The sequence below is a fragment of the Mus pahari genome, chromosome 14, assembly GCF_900095145.1.
Source record: "Mus pahari chromosome 14, PAHARI_EIJ_v1.1, whole genome shotgun sequence".
Taxonomy (NCBI): domain Eukaryota; kingdom Metazoa; phylum Chordata; class Mammalia; order Rodentia; family Muridae; genus Mus; species Mus pahari.
In genome coordinates, this window is record NC_034603.1 from 15093893 (window position 1) to 15116401 (window position 22509).

The window sequence follows — 22509 nt, forward strand, 5'->3', positions numbered from 1 at the left end:
CCTTGCATTCCAGAAGTGTCTACCAGCATTCCAGAAGGTTCTCTTCACAGAGCGAGGCTACTGTGTAGTATTCATAAATATATTGGTCCATTACATTGGTTTATTTATTTATTTATTTATTCATTCATTCATTCATTTTTATTTCTTTTTCCACTTACTATTTCTTATACTTTAAATATTTTATTTTTTATTTATTCTTTGGTAATTTCATACAAAAATACAATAAATTTATATCTTATTTGCTTCCCATCCTACAACATTTTAAGACTCTTCCCCATGCCCTAAATGTTTTAGGACTACCCCATTCTCCTTCCACTTCAGGTCTTTTGTTTTGTTTTGTTTTGTTTTGAAGACAAGTTTTCTGTGTGTGGCCTGGATGTCCTGGAACTGGCTCTGTATACCAGGCTAACCTCAAAATCAAAGATCTGGTTTCCTCTTCTTCTGAATGCTAGGATTAAAAGCATGTGTCACCATGTCCAGTTTCTATGTTTTTTTTTCTTTTTTTCTTTTTTTTCTTTTTTTTCCTGCTTACTGCCTTAAACTTACTTTCTTCTTATTTTTAATTAGATATTTTCTTTATTTACATTTCAAATGCTATTCCAAAAGTTCCCTATAACCTCCTCTCGCCCTGCTCCCCTACCCACCCACTCCCACTTCTTAGCCCTGGCATTCCCCTGTACTGGGGCATATCATCTTTGCAAGACCAAGGGGCCTCTTTTAATAACCTAAAGTCTAATCATTATCCATTTGCACATGTATAGAAGGCCATCATCTGAGAACAGGCAGCCTAAGTAATTGACTCTCCTTTCCTAGGTAAGGATCCTTTACATGCCTAAATGTTCAACTAGCCATGAGTTTCAGGAGTCTCTACTTAGCCATGTTGGCTTGATGTTGTAGGTTCTTCCCAAGGACCTTGGACCTTCCTAGTTGTGGGTTCTTGGCCAGGATTACAGGACCCCTCTCTCCTTTTCTTGATAGTATCCTTTGACAAACCAAAAGTTTGCCTTTTGATAACATCAATGTAATTATTTCAATTATTTATGCTTCCAGTGGTATTGCTAAGAATCATTTCCTATACCTATTCCTGCCCCCCTTTTCCTTGCCCCTCCTCTTTCCCTCCCTGGTCCTCCCTCCCTCTAGTCCTTGAGATTATTTTGTTCCCTGTTCTATGTAGGATTGAAGCATCTACACTTGTTCTTCATTCTTTTTAAGCTGCATATGGTTTGTGGGTTGTATTATGGGTATTCTGAGCTTTGTGGTTAAAACCACTCATCAATGAGTACATAATGTTTGTTCTTTTGTGTCTGGGTTACCTCACTCGGGATGATATTTTGTAGTGCATGCGAATTTCATGAAGTTATTGTTTTTAACGGCTGTGTAGTACTCAATTGTGTAAATGTACCACAATTTCTGTATCCATTCTTCTGTTGAGGGACATCTGGGTTGTTTTCAGCTTCTGGCTATTATAAATAAGGCTGCTATGAGTGCAGTATAGTGTCCTTATTATATGTTGGAGCATCTTTTGGGTATATGCCCAGTAGTGGTATAGCTGGGTCTTCAGGAAAAATGGGGGTGGGGGGGCAGGAACAGGTATTAGAAGGGATTGGAGAGAAGTACAGTGTGTCAGGAAATTGAATAAAAACATGTAGAAGAGGAGGTTGGGGAGCTGAGGACAGGACAAAGTACCAGGCTCCAGGGAAGTGAGAAGCTCCCAGGAGCCAATGATGATAACTTTATACAAAATACCCAACAGAGGAGAGATAGAACCTGAAGACACCACCTCCAATAGACAGGCACAGCCCCAACTGAGGGATGGGGCCACCCATGCATCTCAAAAATTTTAACCTAGAAATGTTTCTGTTCAAAGGAAAGACAGGGACAAAAAACGGAACAGAGACTGAAGGAAAGTCCATCCAGAGAGCGCCCCACCAAGGGATCCATCCATCCTATCTGCAGACACCAACCCCGAATGCTACTGCAGATGACAAAAAGCACTGTTGACAGGAGCCTGATATGGCTGTTCCCTGAGAGGTTCTACCAGCACCTGACCAATACTGATGCAAATACTTACAGCCAGCCATTGGTGTGAGTGCTGGGGCCCCAATGGAAGATCTAAAGGAAGGACTGAGGGAGCTAAAGGAGATTGCAACCCCATACGAAGAACAATATCAACTAACTGGACCACCCAGAGGTCCCAGGGACTAAACTACAAACAAAGAGTATACATAGAGGGAGCCAGGATTCATATGTAGCAGAGGATGGTGTTCTCCTACATCAGTGGGAGGGTAGGAAGGCTTGATGGCCCAGCATAGGGGGATGCTGGAGGGATGCAGTGGGAATAGGTGAATGGGTGGAGGAGCTCCCTCATAGAGGGAAAGGGGAGGTTGGAGAGGGGGAATGGGATAGGGAAGGGGTGACCAGGAAGGGGGATATCATTTGAAATGTAAACAAATAAAATGATTAAAAATAAATAAATAAATTTCTGTCAGGAAAGGGATGAAATAAAAGCTATGGCTATAAAAAAAATCATTTCCTGATCCATAGCATTGAATGTCATACTTATGATTGATCTTACTTAAAAAGATAAACTCTTCCTTGCATGACAAAAACAAAATAAAAATTAAGTAAAAGGTACGATAAATGTTTGATAGATCAGTGGTAATGAGAAATAAATGTGAATTTCTGCCTTTATTACACGAATACACATTTTTATATAACCTCTTTTTGTAGATTTTCTTTAAGAAATACATACAATACTTATTTTGGGTATTTTCCCAACATACTATTTTTATTAAGTATTTGGGAATTGCATTCAATGCAAACTTACCACACTTGCTTCCCATTCTTTCCAGGTCCACACTCCTACCTTTGTACCCAAAGGAAGGAAGGAAGGAAGGAAGGAAGGAAGGAAGGAAGGAAGGAAGGAAGGAAGGAAGGAAGGAAGGAAGGAAGGAAGGAAGGAAGGAAGGAAGGGAGGGAGGGAGGGAGGGAGGGAGGGAAGGAAGGAAGGAAGGAAGGAAGGAAGGGAGGGAGGGAGGGAGGGAGGGAGGGAGGGAGAGAGGGAGGGAGGGAGAAAGGAAGGAAGGAGGAAAGAAAGAAAGAAAGAAAGAAAGAAAGAAAGAAAGAAAGAAAGAAAGAAAGAAAGAAAGAAAGAAAGAAAGAAAGAGAAAACACAAAGTCCAATTTGTGTTGCCCACATAGCCATTGGAGATTGGAGCGTGGTCAAACTCAGTGGCCAGCCCTAAAGAACATGAAATCCTCCTCGTACCCCTGGAAGCCATCAATGGTGAGTACCTGCACTTCAGCATCTCTGTTACAATGTTTAAGGCCTTTTTTCAGTAGCTTCATATCTGGCCTGTATATTGTTGGGGTTGAGGGAGTCTGTCACAGAAACCTTCCATGTCTCTCACTCTCAGTTACGAGTCTGCAGTCATCTATCCCACTGCAAAATTAGTTTCCCTGCACACAGCAGCAGAGACAGCGCAGATCGAGGACTTCATGGTTTCCAGAGGCGGTGAACATCAATGTGGTGCATTGTGGATCTCGGAGGTCTTTCTAGGAGACTTCACCCAGAAATCAACCATTCTTCATCTCAGATATCTTGATGCTCAGAGTCAGGGTGATCCTGTGGTTGGGCAGCCTTTCCAGGGGTAGGACCTACACAAGCTCCAGGCTGCTATGCACCATCTTGTTCATGATGGCCGCTGTTCAACTGATATCTCAGGCTAAAATGTGTTTGTGGCACATAGGCAGCTCCTGGATGGAAGGTTTCCTCGCCCCAGCAGGGTGAGCAGCTTGAGAGGCAGCAACAGCAGCAGAGGCTGTACCCTGCTCTCAGGGTCAGTGGGTAGAGAATTGGCCACTGATATTGATAGGAAAAAGATGACACAGTGGTGGCCTGAGCCTCCTGGCACCCCAGAAGCCCTCTCTACTCTGCAGGGACATGCTCCTTTGTCCCCCTGCCACACTTCTAGACCTGTCACTACCACTGAATCTCTAATTCTGCTCCTCTTTGCTGTGAACACCATTGCTTTCAGCCATCTTCTCTCCCAATCTCCCAAACCCCCATCTCCTCAGAGTGAATTTTCTATATTAAAAAGCTGGAGTCTGTGTTAGAGAGCCACTCAGTGTGGTTATCATGCATAACCCCAGAGTTCCAAATTCCCAGGCTTTACAACAATGATCAAAAGATACCTCCAGGGCTGGCAAGATGGCTCAATGGGTAAGAGCACTGACTGCTCTTCCAAAGGTCCTGAGTTCAAATCCCAGCAAGCACATGGTGGCTCACAACCACCCACAGTGAGATCTGACGCCCTCTTCTGGTGTGTCTGAAGACAGCTACAGCGTACTTACATATAATAAATAAATAAATAAATAAATAAATAAATAAATAAATAAATAAATAAATAAAAAGATACCTCCAGAATTGGCTTCACCCACTGGTTCAGGCTCAAAGGTCCAGTCTTACTGATAGTTGGTGAGGTCTGTCCTGGCTCTGAGGGCAAGGCTAGACTACCTCCCTCTGTGTGCTCAGTCTGAACCCAGCCTCCTGCTGTCTGTTCCACCTAGTGTCTGGTCTGCTTCCTTCCCAAAGCTCTATCTCTGGGCCTTTCCTCAGTGTAGACTGGACTGCTAAACTGAGGCCCTGTTTCAAGATGGTATCTGTGTGAGGCCTTCTAGGTCCCAAGTGGGAGAATGGGATTCTTCTCTCCTGGTGACCCATCTGCCAGAGGAATCGGCCCAGTCAGACCCAGAGCTGGGTTCAGGGCTTGTGAGGGCTGTGGACCTGTCCCGTGGGAGGACTGCCCATCTCTGCTCCTGCTCACCTGTGGAAGCTGTTTCTCCTCCCTCTGCTTCCTGGGGAACTGCAGGGATGAGACCCAGGCTTCTGCTCACTTCTCTGCATCTCAGGCCCCTCTCTTCCCCCTTTCAGGGACCCTTTCATCCCCTGCTGCACTTCTGAAGCTCTGTGATTCCTTCCCTGGGAAACAGCCTGTTTTTTCTTATTCTAATCAACTCCTTCCCAGGCTCACAGAGAGGCGATCTCTAATCTCCCTGCACTCTGGGTACCCATATCAGTTAAAACTCATCTGACATATGCGCAGAATCTCTGCACATGAATACTCACAGTAGATAGCTTAGTTTCTAGAGTTGGAAACTTCCAAATTGTCTCCTATAGCAATGAATCGATAAGGTTTAGTATACTCCAATAATGAAATAAATGGTACTTATCTATAAAGTCTGGAGCTATGCTGGCCATGGTCACACACACACATTATCTCTGCACTCAAGGTACTGAGGCAAAAGGATCTCAAGTTAGAGGCTCACCTACTGTACAGGAAGAACCTTTCTCAAAAAATGTAAGACCCCAGCTGTTGAGATGTCTCAGCTGTTAGGGCCATCACTGTTCTTATAGAAGACCCTGATTCTATTCCCAGTCCTCACGTGAGGTGACTCATAGCTGCCTGTATTGCTGGTCCCAGGGAATCGGACACTAAATTTTGGTTTCTCTAGGCAGGCACACATACATATAAGTAAAATTTTAAAAATCAAAAAAGAACCACAAAGAAACAAATAATAGTTGAGGTTTAGGAAAGGGAGGGATAACTGGATGACACAAGTACCCTCAGAGTCAGGACATATGTCATCGGTTATCAATGAGACCAGAGTTTGTTGCCTCTGAGGCTATTCCGGTGAGTGAAACAGATTCTGGAGGGTTCTATTGTTCATTATAAAGCCTGGGAGTGTGGCACTTCTGGAGTTATTTCCTGGCCTGTCACACTATTATCTATGAAGCAATATTGGTGAATATATGTCATAATACATTTGTCAAAACTCAGAATGTACAGGAGCAAGAGAACGAGACTGTGGACTTCAGTGGACAATTGTGCCAACATTGGCTCATCAGTGCCACAGTGATGGGGATTGCTGATGCTGGCAAGGCGTCTCCCTCTTCCCCTTCTCCCCCCTCCACCCTTTTTCCCCTCTCCCTTTCTCTCCTCCCTCTCCCAACCCCTTCTCTCTCTCTCTCTCTTGCTCTATCCCATTCCCTGTCTCAGTCAGCATGTGTGTATGCCTGTGTAGGTTGGGGAAGGTGGTTTTGTAAAAAAAAAATCTCTGTACTTCCCACTTAGTTTTGCTATGAGCATAGAACTATTCTTAAAAAACAAAATCTGCTAAAATTATGACTGAATCGTAATTGAAGTATTTTTAAGCTATTGCAGGTGCAAAACTGGTAAAGACAGCCATCCTTTATCTGTGTTACACAGTGCATCTTTCTACAGCACAGTGGGGATTTTCTTTCTTGTCTTTTTAAAAATTTTTTCTATTTATTTATTTATTTATTTATTTATTTATTTATTTATTTGGTTTTTCGAGACAGGGTTTCTCTGTGTAGCCCTGGCTGTCCTGGAGCTCACTCTGTGGACCAGGCTGGCTTGTCTTTTTCTTACTCTTTTTTTGGATGAACCTTTGAGACATTTGAAGGCCCAGGGACAGAGTCAGCTAACTGCTGTGCACCAGTTTCCTGGGGAGCCTCACAGATGCATGGGAACACTCAGACTTCTTGTTCCCAACACTACCTCCTGGAAGCCAGACCTGGGGCAGAACTGCTCTCACTGACCTCACACCCTGTCCACAACTTGGTTGTACACCTGCCCTCGCCCATTGCTGGTATTGTGCTATTCCATTTTGTGCATTTTATGTTCTTCCAGAGCATTTATTCAGACATCATGAAGGCATTCTGTCCTCTGAGTCTCCCTAGGTCAGCGGGTTTAGTCTGAGCCACACACACAAATCATCCAGAGAAGTTGAACACTTAGGACACCGGTAGCTGACAACTCGAGACTGCAGTGAGTGGGCCCGGGGACAGTTTTCAGCTCTCCAGATGACTCAGCTGAGGGGCCAAAGTGACAAAGTACAGGACTTGATGAGGCCTTGATATTTCCCCAAACTTCTACACTCTCCTCCAGCGAATCACAAAGATAAAGTAAGATGACTGAATAAAAGGCACATGTGAAAGAGTTTAACTTCTAATATTGTGGTGCTTGGAAGCATTTATGAACCTCAAAAGACCACCAACGAGCCAATACCAATAGGATCCCCTCAGGGTCTCTTTATTTTACACTTGAGCTTGGCCTTACTCACTGCTAACCCATAGGACGGTCTGGTGAAGCAGCTCTGAACGCTCATTTGGAAAGAGTTTTACAGTAGAATAGGAGCAAGTGAGGGGGTGTCCAGCCTGACGAGCATCTAAGAGAATGAGTACTGTCAGCTGACAGGTGGGTGCTCAGAAGCAAGACTATGACAATCACAATGGTCAGAAAGTACATCTGAAACAGTCAGACTAACCTTTGATTGACTGTTGCTAGGAAGTAGCTAGGGAGTAACTCTGAGTTATGGGCCAAGGGCAGGCTGTGGGGTCCTTCCTGGTACTTGGGTGTAGCTTGAGTTCAGCTGCAGGTCATTTTCCTAGGCTTTTTCCTTTAAGATGGAGGCTGGTCCTAAGATACAATAGGTTTACCCTCTCAATACCTCTTTTAAAACCAAGTTGTAGGCTATACCTCCTGTAGTATCGCCATCCATAGTCTTCTAGGAGAGCTACAAATCAGGGCTGTCATGGTTAAAACCATTTTTGATGTATAATTGCTGCATACTTAAGAAAAATAAAACAATGTACTTTAAACACAATCATTTTTACAGCAGGTGAGGGAAACTCCATTGGCAAACCCAGACAGAAGGCAACTTTCCACTTTTCAAAAACAAACAAAAACAAAAAAATATAAAAACCAAACCAAACCAAACCAAAACCCATCCACCACCCACCCACCCACCCACCCACCCACCCAATCAAACAGCCAAACCAACCCCAAGCAGACACATATTCATTCCCTAGAACTCCGTAGTACAGCACTGGGCATCTGTACTGAGATCCTGCATTCCTTGGCTATGGGTTGAAAGTCTCTGATCTGGTGCCGAGAGCCATGCAGACTGAAATAGACATTAACAAACTCTAGCCCATCTGCTCTTCTCAACAACCAAACTGCAACAACCTTTGTTAGTTCTTAGCAAAACCAAATATTTTTTTGATTGTGACAAACTACTTCATTATGAAAGACAGATAGTCCCAAACACTGTCACACCTGCCAGGGGACTTCTCTCAGCAGAGGGCCAGTGCCCTGCTCTCTCTCCTTTTTTCCCCCCTTTCATTGCTTCACTGTCTCCTCCTAGCACCTAATTCAAAGCTCAGTGGGTAAGTTTAGGAACAGTGAGCATCAAGACTTCAGTGGAGTAGAAATAGCACTAGTGAACTGAATCCCTCAATCTATTATTTTCTTCCCCTGATGTGTGCCTGGTCCTTTTTCAACATGGTAACCTCTCCTAATAAGAAACATCCATCCTTATCCTAAGACCAACTGCATAATAAACGATCTTATTTCCAGAGGTATGAGAAATTTACCACCTCTAAAAGCGACATTAGATTCCCTTAAAACCTCCATGCTCTCATTATTGAAGCCCTTTGGGCATGATGGGGGAAGTGACATTTCAAAGTACGATAAAATAGATAAAACATGATTATCAAATTCTTCTGAATTCAGGACTTCCTTCCCACACACACTTTTTTAAAAAAAACTTTTAAATATTATTTCCCTCTTAATGGTTTAAATAACCAAGAGTATTTTTGTATTATCCATAATTGTGTTGACTCAAAAAAAAAAAAAAAAAGAATCAACCCTCTAAAACGTTCACATTTGAGAGAATTGCTGCAGTGAGTGGAGACACTGAGGCAGCATTGATACAAGAATTAGGATGATGGCGCTTGTGAGATGGCTCAGCGGGTAAGAGCACCTGACTGCTCTTCCAAAGGTGCAGAGTTCAAATCCCAGCAACCACATGGTGGCTCACAACCATCCTTAACGAGATCTGACTCCCTCTTCTGGAGTGTCTGAAGACAGCTACAGTGTGCTTATATATAATAAATAAATAAATCTAAAAAAAAAAAAAAAGAATTAAGACGATTCTTTTGAACTTGAGTTTTGAGTGTATACAGTAGAGGGTTACCCTCTCCAGTACAGAAAATTGCCCTGGACTCTGTGATATCACTGACAATCTCTTTAATCCCAGACAGAAAGTGCCTCAGAGGGCCACTAGGACTCTTCTTCAGGGTAAGGAGTGCCTTCAATAATGTAGACCTTGTCTTCACCTCTGGCCAGCTCAACCACTGTGTTTTGGGAAGCTCCAATCTTACAGAAACTGCAGAGAGAGGGGGAGAGAGAGAGAGAGAGAGAGAGAGAGATGTTGAAAGAATAAGAGGCCATCTTTAGAGTCTGCATGGAACATTTGTGATATATACTCAGGACTCCAGGAGTCCTATGTACAAAAACTGTAACAGTGAACAGTTCCACACAGGCCCTCAGTATTAAGTCATAGAGACGTGTGATTATCATCAGACTAAGAATTATTTTGTTTTTAAAGAGCAGCTCATATTCAAATCTTCTACATTACTTATGTAATAGAAGGGGAGTTGTAGGAAGACAGGTACCCCATTAGGATGTGCATTTGGAACTGGATTAAAGGCTGCAAGTCCTGTATTTACTTCGGATTGTGATGGTTTAATGAGGGTTAAGAGGGCCCAGTGACTTGAGTGATAACCCAGGAACCATGAGAGGGTACAAGGAAAGAACCAACTCCACAGTGCTGTTCTCTGACCCCCACAGGTGCCATTACACATCGACTCCACCCCCAGCCAAGGCACTATGCATACAATTAGTATGAAGTTCTATTTTAAAGAAAGGGTTTTGAAACCTGCATAGAATCTACATCCTCTAACATTAAGAGTAGAATAGAGGGAAAATGGCGGGACTTCTGGTTCCCAAGGAGGAAGGGCAGGGATGCAGGAGAAAACATTGATATAAATCTATATAATGATATAAAATTTGAAATTAATATTGTTACTCTTATATAGGAATTATACCTTTGCAACTCATCTAAGAGTATGAGGCTTGGACCCAGGCCTTCTAATAGGTGCTATTACAATGCGTTTAGCATGATTAAGTAATATGAGTTAAGGGCCAGATAACAAACTCAAGGTTCTGAGTTAATTAAAAAAGGATGTTTTTGAGATATTCCAATTAGAAATAGTTGTGAGTGGTCAAGGTTTAACAGTTCAGAACATCTTATATAAATAGTCTTCAAGGTCATCAGAAGTCCACAAAATACAATAGCTAAGACCACTTCATTATTAAAAATCATTTGACTATGAGACACATCTGCTCCTGACAGTACCCCCTTCACAGTTCAAAGAAGATATTGAGCATCATTACCTCCAGTTGGAGTTGCTTATTGTGACCAGGCAGCCACTGGGCAGAAATTACACATGTCATCTACAGACAATACTATCCAGAGAAGGACAGTTTTTTACATTTACTTAATTGTTATGATTTTGTTCAACTTATATCTGGGAGAAGAGATTTGGGTTTTTTGTTGTTGTTGTTGTTGTTTGTTTGTTTTTATTGGACAGAAAAGGTGAGATGTATGGGGAGGTGTTGACTCCGTAATTGGTTCTTGATTGTGTCAATAAGGGAGGGAGGCAGAAGTCAATTGCTGGGTAAAAGGAAAAAGGTGGGACTTCCGGTTTCCAGGAGGAAGAAAAGGAATGCAGGAGAAAAAAGTTTTTGGACCAGGATTTAGAGCAAGGAAGAAGCTGCAGACATGTAGGTCTTGAGGCCCCTAGAATTTGTAGCCTCTGCCACAAGCGGGGGCCAAGGAAGATGGAAGGAGTTAGTTGGTTAAATTAGGGCAGGACATTCTTTGTCCAGCCCTTGAGTTATCTGGCTAGTTTTAAAATAATAAAACTAGTGTTTTCCATCTGAGGCACTAGGGTAGGCAGAAGGAGAGAGCGGGCAGCCAGGGCAGTTAGCCAGTGGGGTGTGAACAGCAGCTCCTAGAATTCTCAGGAAAGGCTGGTGGTCTGGTCAAGCTAGCCGTGAGGGATGGGGATCAATCACAGCTCGGAGGAAAAAATTGGCCATCTTGGAGCCCAGCCGGGAGCACTGACAGAGCTCCCGTGAAGGCAGAAGGGTGTTCTTTAAAATTACACGCAACATGTTTAGAAAAAAAAATAAACCAAAAACAAAAACAAAAGCAAAAACACAAAAATTAAAACAGCAACCCTTACAGTCAGTCCTCCTGCCTTGGCTTATCAAGTTTTGAGATAATAGGTGTGTGCAACCTAACCCAACTTCTCCTCTTTTTTTCTGTTGTGTTTTTTTCCCAATATTTTCTATTAAATTAAGTGACTAAAGAAATAAACTGTGGGGCCGAAGAGGTGAGTCAGCAGTTAAGCATACGCCTATAAATAGGAGAAGCAGAGGTCAGAAGCGAGTCCCTCCATAACAGGTAGAAAGTCTTCTCAGCTCTGAGGGAAATAGAGACCGGATCACTGGGGCTTTCTGGCTGCCAGGCAAAGCAAGCAATGTGAACTGCAGGTCCAATGGAGACTGCCTCAAAGGACAGAGTGATAGGGAAGGGGGTTCATTGCCCTCCTCTGGTCTCCGTGCATGTATACCTACACACCCCCATGCATGTCCTCTCCCTGTCCCTCTTCGTGCCCCACCTCTACCTCCCTGCCCATCACTAGCCTATCTTTCTCTTTAACATACACAAATTATGCATTTAAACTAAATATTTTTAAAAGATAGCTTACCAATACAGGAACAAAAATTATGGACTAAAATGATGTTTTCTTTCAACTATGAGATTTATTTCCTGTCCATTTTCAGAAGCAATTAGTTCAATTTATATTATATTTCATTTAGCACTTAGACTTCAAAGCATGGACTACTGAGGTTGAGACCTCAGATGCTCCTTCCTATTTGTGAACCAGTTTTCTAATCTGTAAGACAAGACTGATAGTAGTTCAATCTTGAAGGTTTAATACTGTGAAGGGAAGGTACGACTGGAACTTAACAAGAGCTGATTGTTTGAAGCACTCATGATGGGCTGACACTGTTCAAGACACAGTCTACGGATGCATTCTGTGATTGGCAGAGACACAGGTGAGGATATGGATGGCAACCTGAAGGACATGGATTTTGACCGAAAGAAATGTAATGCAGTGAAGGAAACTACATGGCTTTATACCAAGAAGGGAAGCCATGTGACACAGAGGAGGCCCAGGGGTTTACACTGGAGATGACTGAAAGATCGTCTCAAGTACAGTAAATTGAAGAACCTATGAGGCAGACATTTGTGTAGTGAGTGAAGGGGCCTGGTGTAGAGTTGTGGAAGCACCGGCCATGCCACAGTTCACAACACCCCTCACTGCCTCAGGAATTGTCTTCCTATAAGTCTTTGCTCTCCCTGGGCTCCCTCAAAGAGCCCACCACCCAGCCCTGTCATCTCCAGCTTACTTGCCTGACAGCACCTAAAAGTACCTGTCTACCCATTCATATACTCTGTGATATGTACTCAATGAAAGAACACATTGAATAAAACAAGAGTGGGTAAAACAAAAGATACTCATTCAGCTTCACGATACAACATTTACATTTCAGTATCTGCCTAGAGGAGATTAGAATTCCAATTCGAATCTTGAGGGATCTTCTGCTCCTGTTCTGACATAAATGTTAGGAAAGACAAATTGGAGAAAATATCTCTGTGAAGTGATGGTAGCAAGAAAATGTCTTTCCAGGTGGTGATGGCCCAGTGCTTTAACTTAGCACTCAGGAGGGGTAGGGCAGGCAGATCTGAGTTTGAGATCAACCTGGTCTACATAATGAGTTCCTTGACACCCATGGTTTCCCAGAGAAAACAAAAAACAAAACAAAACAAAAAAATGGTGTGTGTGTGTGTGTGTGTGTGTGTGTGTGTGTGTGTGTTGGATCTCATTGAACTTTAGATTTGGATCCAAGGTACAAAATGGGAGCCAAACATTATGGACCACGCCTAAAATCCCAGAACTAAAGAGTCTGAGGTAAGAGGTTTGTGAGTTCTAGTCTGGCCTAGGCTACATGGAAAGTTTCAGCCCAGACTTCACCACATAGTAAGACCCTGTCTCAAATCAACCAACCAATCAACAAATCAATCAAGGAATGATTTAGTGGCTAAAGAGAACATAGAGAGGAACTCTTAAGACAGTGAGTTGCAGCACAATCCATGTGAGCTTACCTCAGAGATCCCGGCTTCTTTTTCATAACCATGTACCCTAACGGGGTGGGAGAAGGATGGCGAGAGAGGTTGAAAGGAGAGTTGAACTATAATCAGAAACACTCATGATATTGTCTTCTAATCAAAGATACTGTTTCTGTTTTTAATTGATCCATCCCCTGATAACTTTGGGTAATTCCTTCCTGTGTTGCACAGGAAGGAGCTTCTTATTCATTGTTTGGTGTATTCACTCATCTAGTCTAAGTTGCTAGAATGACATTGTATCATTCACAGAAAAAAACAAAGAGCTGTAGATATTTCTAATGGGCTTCAAGAGAACAATTTTTTGAAGGAAGAATAAACAACTTTGGACTGAGGAAGGCAACACATTTGTGGCATTTTACTTCATTTCTGTGTAACTCTCCCTTTTAGGCACTGAAATGGTGTCTAACCACAGAATTGAAATGGTGGGATAAAAAGCATTTGGCACTAGAGCTAGCATGAATAAACTTTTCAGATAAACATGTTCTAAATAATTAGAGGGAAACATCCTGAATTGGCATAGTCTTGATTATGTTTGTTTGTTTGTTTGTTTGTTTGTTTTTGAGATAGTGCTTCCCTATATATCCTAGCCTGTCACGGAACTGCCTCTAACAACCAGGTCTGCCACAAAATCAGAGTTTTCCAGACCAGGGTTCTTTGGAGATGTGGTATCAATGGTTCAAGGTCACTGAGCATGCACTAGGTACCAGAAACCACCTGCAGTACTTTGTAGGTTCTAACACATCCCTTGAGGAATGGATGGCTTACTGTGTGTTTTGGATCTGGGCATATGGAAGTCATGCGAACTCTAAACCCCTATGGCATGTACACTTGCTTCTAAGTACTTCTCTGAAGGACTGAGAACCCTGACTCTCCTTCTGTGGGGACAGTCATGAAATTACTTACTGGTGATAACCGCAGTACTCAGAAGCATCATTATCAGCAGGGCTGCAATGGAGATGCCAATATAGAAGCCCTTAGTCAGGTTTTTCTGCAGCTTCCATAGAGGGATTGCTTCCTAAGGGAACAACAAATAGAATAACAGTAGTAATAAATAGACAAACCAGTAAATAAATAGCAAACCAAAGGGGCACCAAGGATCAGTAAGCATAAGCTAGACCTTAAACCTAGACCTTCATCTTCACTGGCCTGGGGCTAGTCTGGAATATGCATCAAGGTCCAAGGATCTGAGGCAGTAATGGGCAGTAGAACATTGAGACATGAGAATTCAAAAATGTTGGAAAGGTGTTCTGTGCTGCTCAAGTTGATGCCATGTGTATATAACTCAGTCAAAGTTCTGACCACATGCTTAATATGGGTTGATATATCATGTGTTCGATTATGCCTGTTTTAATAGTCAGTAGTGTGTTCCATAAAAGTATCATCTTATAATAATAAAAAGGAAAAATAATTCAACTGTATCTGACCTTCAGTTTCTGGCCTTAGAGGAACACAGAAGGCAGGCCACCTACAGCAGCAAAGTAACTTAGGTTTAGATAAGTAAACTTTGTATTATTATACAACAATCCTAAATGTCTCGTAAGACAAAGTCTTACCTTCTTCGAGTCTCTACCCCCTCTGCTGCCTCAAGAAAAACTCACAAGAAAGAAGACCCCCCCATACACACACCCAGCAAGGGCTCCGCTACTCTCCATATTCAAATGATCTTCACTACTCCGTATCTGCCTGTTCTCTTACCTCTACCCCATTTCTCCTGTGTTATTTACACACACTGAAAACAAACCTTGTTTCTCCCTGGAGCCCACAGGAAAACACTCCATTGAGGGATGTATGGATACTTTCTATAGAGACAGAACTCAAGCATGGGATAGAGAAACCCTAGGCAAAGCCATGAGAATGTGAGTGTCTAAGACCTTAATGCCTTATGTGCAGTTTTGTCTGCAGAAAAGAAAACTCACCAGTGGGCTCTACATAGCATGGTCAGTGGGTAGAAAAACAATATTAGGGGTTTCTAAATAAACTTCTTGAATTTAAATACCCTTTGTAAGCATCAATTTCTCTCTATCTATCTATCTATCTATCTATCTATCTATCTATCTATCTATCTATCTGCCTGGGGAATAATATTATAGACACAGTTCTTTTTTAATTTTTTTTATTTTATGTATTTTTTAAAAAATATTTTCTTTATTTACATTTCAAATGCTATCCCGAAAGTTCCCTATACCCCCCCGCCCCTGCTCCCCTACCTACCCACTCCCACTACTTGGCCCTGTGCTGGGATAGACACAGTTCTTAAATACAATGTGCTTCCTGGAAGATACAGAAGGGAACATGGCTAATAAATTAGGGAGAAATGCACTTACAGTGTTATTATTCCAAGACTCATCTGAGGATGTCACAGTGTTATTCCAGTCTGGAAAAATTAGTTACAAATATAAAAGTTTAGATTTAATTTTTTACTACAACTTTAAATAACAACCACTAGGCCAATTTGTCTTACATCGTTTGAAGATTATAAGGAAGGAGAGTTTGGAACATTTAGATATTTAAAATGCTTTTGAAATGTCTATTTTGTAAAAGAAATACATTGGTTTCTTTGTTTCTGTGTGTCTATGAATGAGATACAGAATCCTCTTTCCACTGAGTATCTGGGACATATAAGGATTATAACATCTGACAAGAATTCCTTTAACTGCATTTATAGATGAAGAAGCACACATCAGATGACTACATATTTCTAGTTTTTGCAAATGACAGACAACTCTGTGGGCAAACAACCCCCCCCCCAGCACCCATACAATGAGTGGAAATCCTGCAGGTCTGTGGGAGTCCCTAACAACTGCTAAAGTTGGCCCTGCCCTTTGGATGACTCCTAGCCCTCCACCCTTCCTACTTTCCAGTATTTATATTTTACTCATTGGCAGAGCCCTTCCAAGCAGCCGAAGGCAATGACTAGGTTGAAGCAACATCTACAGTCTAGGCTCTGTTTGACACTTAGGCCCTTAAGTAAGCCCTTCCAGGCATCAGAGTAAGTGACTCAGTAGGGTGAGGTTGAGTCAGACAAAATTTGAGTTCAATGCTCATCACATGCATTAGCCAATTGACCTCCTTCATCCTCAAAGTCCTGACAGAAGCACTCAGGAATGCATGCCTGAGTAGTCAACACTGTGTTGGAAAAGGCAGGTGATGTTGTTATTATTATGTGATGAAGGCACAGTGGAAAGGAGGGCGAATACTGTGGAGTTCACTTTAACAGTATCATATCTCTAATGAGAAATGTTCAACAACTTGTCAGAAGAAATGGATGCAGTATTGGTGGATAAATGAAAAGGTTTGTGTCTCCAAAGAAGAATTATAGAGTTTCCCCAATTTAGCAGTGACATGAATTACCATGAAATAATCCCTAAAATGGTATATATGATTCCAGGCAGGCACAGCTATCAAGAATGATCTCCCCTCCTTATTCCCTCCATCTTCCTCACACCCAGTAACATTGGCAGAAGGCTGCTGCCTTCTATTGTATTTGTAAACTATTTTAATTTAGTTTTTCTGCCTGAAAAGTGTTCATACTTAAGATTTTTCTTTTCAAAAGCCAAGGTCGCTATTATCTTCTGGACTCTATGAGTTTGCCATATGTAACTAAATTAACCAGTGTCCAGAAATGCCTGGGCAAAGGTAGGTCAAATGGGGTTGGGAGAACCACAGATAATCTTCTCCTGAGAATATTGAGTTACAAATTTGCACACACACAGACTCTTTGACAGCCTGATCTTGTTTGGATGCTCCTCGAGGGCACATTACCCAACTCTGAAACACAAAGGTCAGCATGTAACATTCTCAAAGCGTACAACTACTGTAAGAGCTAGCTGGAGAAGATGGCAGAGTTCAGCATCACCTTATTTGATCAAGGAAAGTCATGCCAACACTATAGGTTTAAAGAGAGGAGAGAGATAGTATAAGATCCACCCAGAGTATGGACAGTGAAACTGGGGGTTCAGAGTGAGTAAGAAGAGTTGGCGGGTGTCAGGGCATCTCTTTGGGTGCTGCTGTTGGCATACTCAATGCACAAAATAGTTCTAAAGGCTTGGAGTCCCAGATCTGGACACGAATTGACTGGGTAGATGGTCGAAGTTCAGTTTTCATGGCTGGTAATTTTTGTGTATCCCCAAGAGAAGGAGGAGGCAAATCAGGGCATTCAGCCCTTTTATCAACGATCTAACATCATACATGGACATCTTACTCTTAGAAGTTAATGGCCTTTCAGATACTTCCAGTTCTTAATAATGTACTGCACTGAGAATTAAGAATTAACAAAAACATTAAAAAGACACAAACATTCAGATCAGAATGTAACTTCAGATGGCCCATGTGAACTCAAGATTGACAAGGCTGAAGAGGAGACTATTGACTATATTGAAGGAAGTCTTAGTGACAAGGTTAGTGTAGATAAGAGAGGGATGCTTTATGGCCCAAAGAATCAAGCCTGGTGATGAGTCATTTGGTTTGTAAAAGAGTCAAATAAAAGGAGATTTTTGCAAGTCAAAGCAGCTCCCTAGATCAGTCCTCTAGAGCCCAGACACTGTAATTACTGTAATTGTAGTGGCATAGCTGCTACTGTATCAATATCAGTCATCTCCTTTGCAAGTATGATCCAAGCTCTTCAACACACTTAATAGTCAGTGTCCCGTAAAATTCATTGTAATAAAGTGATTTTATAAAACATGCAGCATTAGGTTCACTGCATGAATAGTTGAACAGATTCAGAGACAGTAGACATTTCTACAAGTCACACAGCTCTAACCTAAAAGACAGATCAATCAGCACAGAAACATAGGAGTAATCAATAGTTCATAGAAGGCGTGGGGATGGGAAAATGTACATTTCCCAAAGGATGGACAAGAGGGTGGCTGTGTTTGCTATTCTGTAGATAGAGTTGATAACTTCAGGAACCATTGGTAAAAGGCAGACTTCCCCACTGAGGCAACCTATGCCGTGTGTACACAGATATCTCAAACCAAGTTGGCATGCGCAATAAACAAGTCACCTTTGTTGAGGGTCAAATTATGTAGAACACTGCCCTTCTCTCCCATTCCTGAGTGTAAACAAATATCCCTCAGAAATCTATGCCACCACATTGTTTGGGAAACAAATTATTTAGAAATAACTTCTCTGTAAGCCACATCTTGGAACTTTGCTTCAGGAAAAGGATAGCCATGGGAAGTGGGGGTTGGGGGTGCACTTCTGGGCAACCTCGAGAGATCCAGTTGAGAGCCACCAACATCAGATATATATACTTGGTGTATACACTAATGTGAAATTAATAAAGTGTTGTCTCCTTTCAGTCTCGAAGGGAGCTCTTACAGACCTCTGCAGCTACTAGCATAGGACCACCTGGGGTGGTCCCTTGTGACCTGCCAAGCCAGCTCTACTGTTTATACTTGCCACTGCTCTTCAGAGCATCGCCACTGCCTGCTGAGAAGACCTTTAGATGTTCCAGAGACAACATTCTCAAGGCCCGGCCTACAGACTCTCACCTGTAGGAGAGGCCCCAACAACCGGGTGGTGGTGGATGGATTTTTTTTCCCTCTTTATAAACTCTGAACTTTATTAAACTTGTGGGCTTTGATAAAGAAACCCTTACTTGTACCACGGTGTGTCCTATTCCTTTCCTAAGCATCTCTCTTATGTTCCCTGTGCTTGGGATCTGTGTGAAATATACATTCATAAACCTTTAACACTCCTTCATGTCGAATCTCCCTGACATTATTTTCCCATGGAGAAGCCATATACCTTCTACGTGAATGGAGGTGCATGTGGAGAAGCGACCACTTCAGGATGCTGTGTAGAGTAGTGTGGAGCTGTGCCTCTGACCCTACCACCATTTACAATGTCAGATCTGTCTTGTTTCAGAGGCTGTGTGCTTTTCAACATCAGCTTTATTGAGATCTTGACCTAGCAAGAGATTCAGGAAGTCTACCATAGTTACCTGCAGAAGCATAGGATAGGGTTTCTGTCACCTCAGCTGTAGTCCGATCTGGATAAAATGTAGTGGCCTCTGGAACAAGAACAATGCAAGAACTATTTCAGCTGGGAAGCAGGTTGGTCCCCACCAAGGATAATTGAAAAAAAGATGTAACCCAAAACTTACCATCATACACCCCCACACGCAGTGCCTCCCCAATCTTTTTAAGAAGAAAGGGTCCCTTCCTACCCGCTTCTGCATCTGCTGACTCCTTTTAGAAATGTACCCAAAGATGGCCACTACCTGTAGTTGTTTCACTATCCTGAGCAAGTGAGATCTGTGTTCTCATACTCTGGGAAATATTATTGGTATTCGGAATTGTTTTACACTTTCTATTCTAGAAGCATGAGATTCTCTGGAACATATGGCCAATACTAACACACAGTGAATAGGACACTCAGCTAAGATCAGGATTAAGACAAGCAGTATTTCATTCTCTAGGAAAGGGCTTGGGAGTGTCTCACTATGCTCTTCACTATAGGCCTTACTGCAGGTCAAGATTATTCCCACTTCTTTGCAGGGAGAAGTGCTCACTGCACAATGTAGAATAGACATGTGGTTCTATCTCAGAGTCCTTCTCAAGGGAGCCATCTCAGTCTGATGATGATTCCTGTCCTGCAGCCTGCCTCTTCCATCTGAAAACTGTTTATACTAAGGATTGATCTTTAATGAGGTCACTATCATCTAATCTTCTGGGCTCTATGAGTTGACTGCATGTAACTAAATTAACCAGTGTCCAGAAATGCCTGGACAAAGGTAGGTCATGTGGGGATGGGGAACCACAGATAATCTCCTGAGAATATTGAGTTACAAATGTGCACATGCAGACTCCTAGACAGCTTGATCATGTTTGGATACTCCTCAGGGGCGTATTAGCCATCTCTGAAACACAAAGGCATGTGACACTCTGAAAACTTGTAACTATTGTTGGTTTAGAGCTAGCTAGGAAAGATGGCAGAGGTCAGTATCACCTTATTTGATCAAGCAAAGTCATGCCATACTATAGGTTGAAAGAGAGGAGATAGTATAGGATACCAGAGTGTGGACAATGAGAGGGAGGGTCAGAGTCAGTGAGAATGAGGGTCTTGGGGGTGCTGCTGTTGGCATACTTAACCCACCTTAGCCCATTTGGGTTGCTATAACAAAATAGTTTAGAGTGACTAAACTATAAAAAGGAAATGCATTGGTCAGAGTTCTAAAGTCCTGTGGTCCCAGATCTGGACACAAGTTGACTGTGTAATTGGTGAATGTTCTTTCTTCATAGCTGGTACTTTTTGTGTATCCCCAGGTGAAGGAAAAGGCAAACCAGCACCTTCATCCCTCTTATAAAGAATCTAATGCCATGCATAAACATCTTCCTCCTAACTTAATGGTCTTCCAGATGCATCCAGCTCTTAATCTACTGCACTGAGTATATCAGTAACAAAGGAATCCATGGGAATACAAAAATTCAGACCACAATGCAAGACCACAGATTTCCCATGCAAGCACAAGATTGACAAAGCAGAGACAGAGATTCTTGGCTGTATTGAAGGTAGTGTTAGTGACAGCAAGGTTAGTGTAGACACCAGAAGTCTGGGTTCACTGTTTTAAGGACCAAAGGAATAAGCATGGTAATGCTCTTAGGAGATTTGGTTTGTAAAACAGGCACATGAACATAGATGTTCTGAAATCCTGTGCCCAGGCTTCCAGAGCCCAGGCACTGTGAAGTAACAGTAGCAGCTGTCATCATTTCTGTTGATCAACCCCTTTGCAAATATGATTCAAGTACCTCATCATATTTCATAGCCACACTACTCTGTAAAATTTATCACAGTAGACTTACATTTAAACAACCAGTGACATTGTTAATTGAACAAACAATGGAACCAATTCCGGAGAGTGACATTTCTATAAGGCACACAACACTTAGCCAAGACAGAGATCAAGTAGGATAGAAAGACAGAAGTAATCAATGGGACCACTAACGGTAGCCTGAGACGTGGAGAAGGAAAATTGGTAAAGAAAAATGGGAGGGTGGCTCCATTGCTTATTCTTCTGACAAAGTCGAGAAATCTCAAGAAACGCTGAGAAGAAGGCAAACTTTCCTACCGAGGCAATCTATGCTACTGATAGACATCAAAACCAAGTTGGTGTGAGCAATACACAAGCCACACCTGTTGTCAAATGATGTAGAACCTCCCATGTCTAGACCTTCTCTCCTGTAACGAAGATCCCTCAGCAGTCTGTATGACAACATGATCTATGGAATAAAATTATTTAAGTATAACGTTGTTGTAAAACTAAGTCTTGGAGCTTTGTTTCTGCACAAATAGCAGTGGTAGAGTTGGGGGGGGGGGTTGTTACTTGTTAGCACTCCAGAGATTCGCCTTGAGAGCCATCAATATCACATATACTGAATGTAAAGAAACCTAATGTCCCCTTCACGAAGAGTCCATAGGTATGCCCTACTACATCCGATCCCTTTGCATCTCTCTTCCTAATAAGCACTGTGCTTGGGATCTGTGTTAAATATCCACTGATAAACCCTTAATTCTCTGTCATATTGATTCTCCCTGACATTTTTTTCCTCAAAGAAGCCACACAGCCTAGATTGGCAGAAGTCGGGTTCTTGTATGCAAGGGGGCTCTTCAGTCTGCTGATATAATAGAACTCTGCCTCTGTTACTACCAGCACTTACAATGTTAGATTTGCCTTGTAGCAGAGGGTATGGGCAATTAAAAACCAGCTTTATCAGTACCTGGTCTTTCCAGGGGTCAGGAAGGTGAACATAGTTACCTGCAGGAGTATGGGATAGGGTTCCTGTCACCTCAGCTGTTGTCTCATGAGGACAAAATGTAGTAGGTTCTGGAAGGAGAACAATGAAAGAACTATTTCAGCTGTGAAGCAGGTTGTCAACAACCAAGGAAAATGGAAACAGAACTTAACACAAAAGTTACCATCACCTTCCCACACTGCCTCCCCTAACCTTCTTAGGCATTAATGTCTCCTTCTTATCCATTTCTGCATCTGCTGACTCCTCTTAGTAATGTATCCAGAGATGGCCACTGTCTGTAGTTGTTTCACAATCCTAAACAAGTGAGCTCTGTGTTCTCAAACTTTAGACAACGTTACCAGTCTTCAGAATTGTTTTAACACCTTCCATTCTAAATTCATGAACACATGTGGAACATACAGTCAGTACTAACGCATGGAGAACAGAATACTCGGCTAAGATCAGGATTAAGACAAGCAGTATCTGACTCTCTAGGAAAGAGCCTGGAAGTGTCTCACGACCCTCTTCACTACAGGCCTTACTCCAGGTCAAGCTTATTCCCACTTCTCTAAGGGAGACG

At 42.3% G+C, this 22509-nt stretch overlaps 1 protein-coding gene across 3 annotated transcripts in view; it reads right to left on the reverse strand.

Moving 5' to 3' along the window:
- Positions 1-7860: 7860 nt before the first annotated feature.
- LOC110332466 (T-cell immunoglobulin and mucin domain-containing protein 2-like) overlaps positions 7861-22509 on the reverse strand; it is a 34253-nt gene continuing 19604 nt past the window's right edge. Inside the window, exons 6-11 of one of the 3 annotated variants that reach the window (XM_029546240.1) lie at positions 21953-22021; positions 19139-19207; positions 15516-15565; positions 14095-14206; positions 13168-13204; positions 9014-9252 (exon numbers count right to left, since the gene is read on the reverse strand). In XM_029546240.1, the coding sequence (XP_029402100.1) occupies positions 9147-9252; positions 13168-13204; positions 14095-14206; positions 15516-15565; positions 19139-19207; positions 21953-22021 (443 nt within the window). In that variant the 3' untranslated portion in view covers positions 9014-9146. Of the gene's footprint in view, positions 7990-9013; positions 9253-13167; positions 13205-14094; positions 14207-15515; positions 15566-19138; positions 19208-21952; positions 22022-22509 lie in introns of those variants that run through there. The other 2 variants (XM_029546239.1, XM_029546241.1) reach the window with 2 other exon arrangements.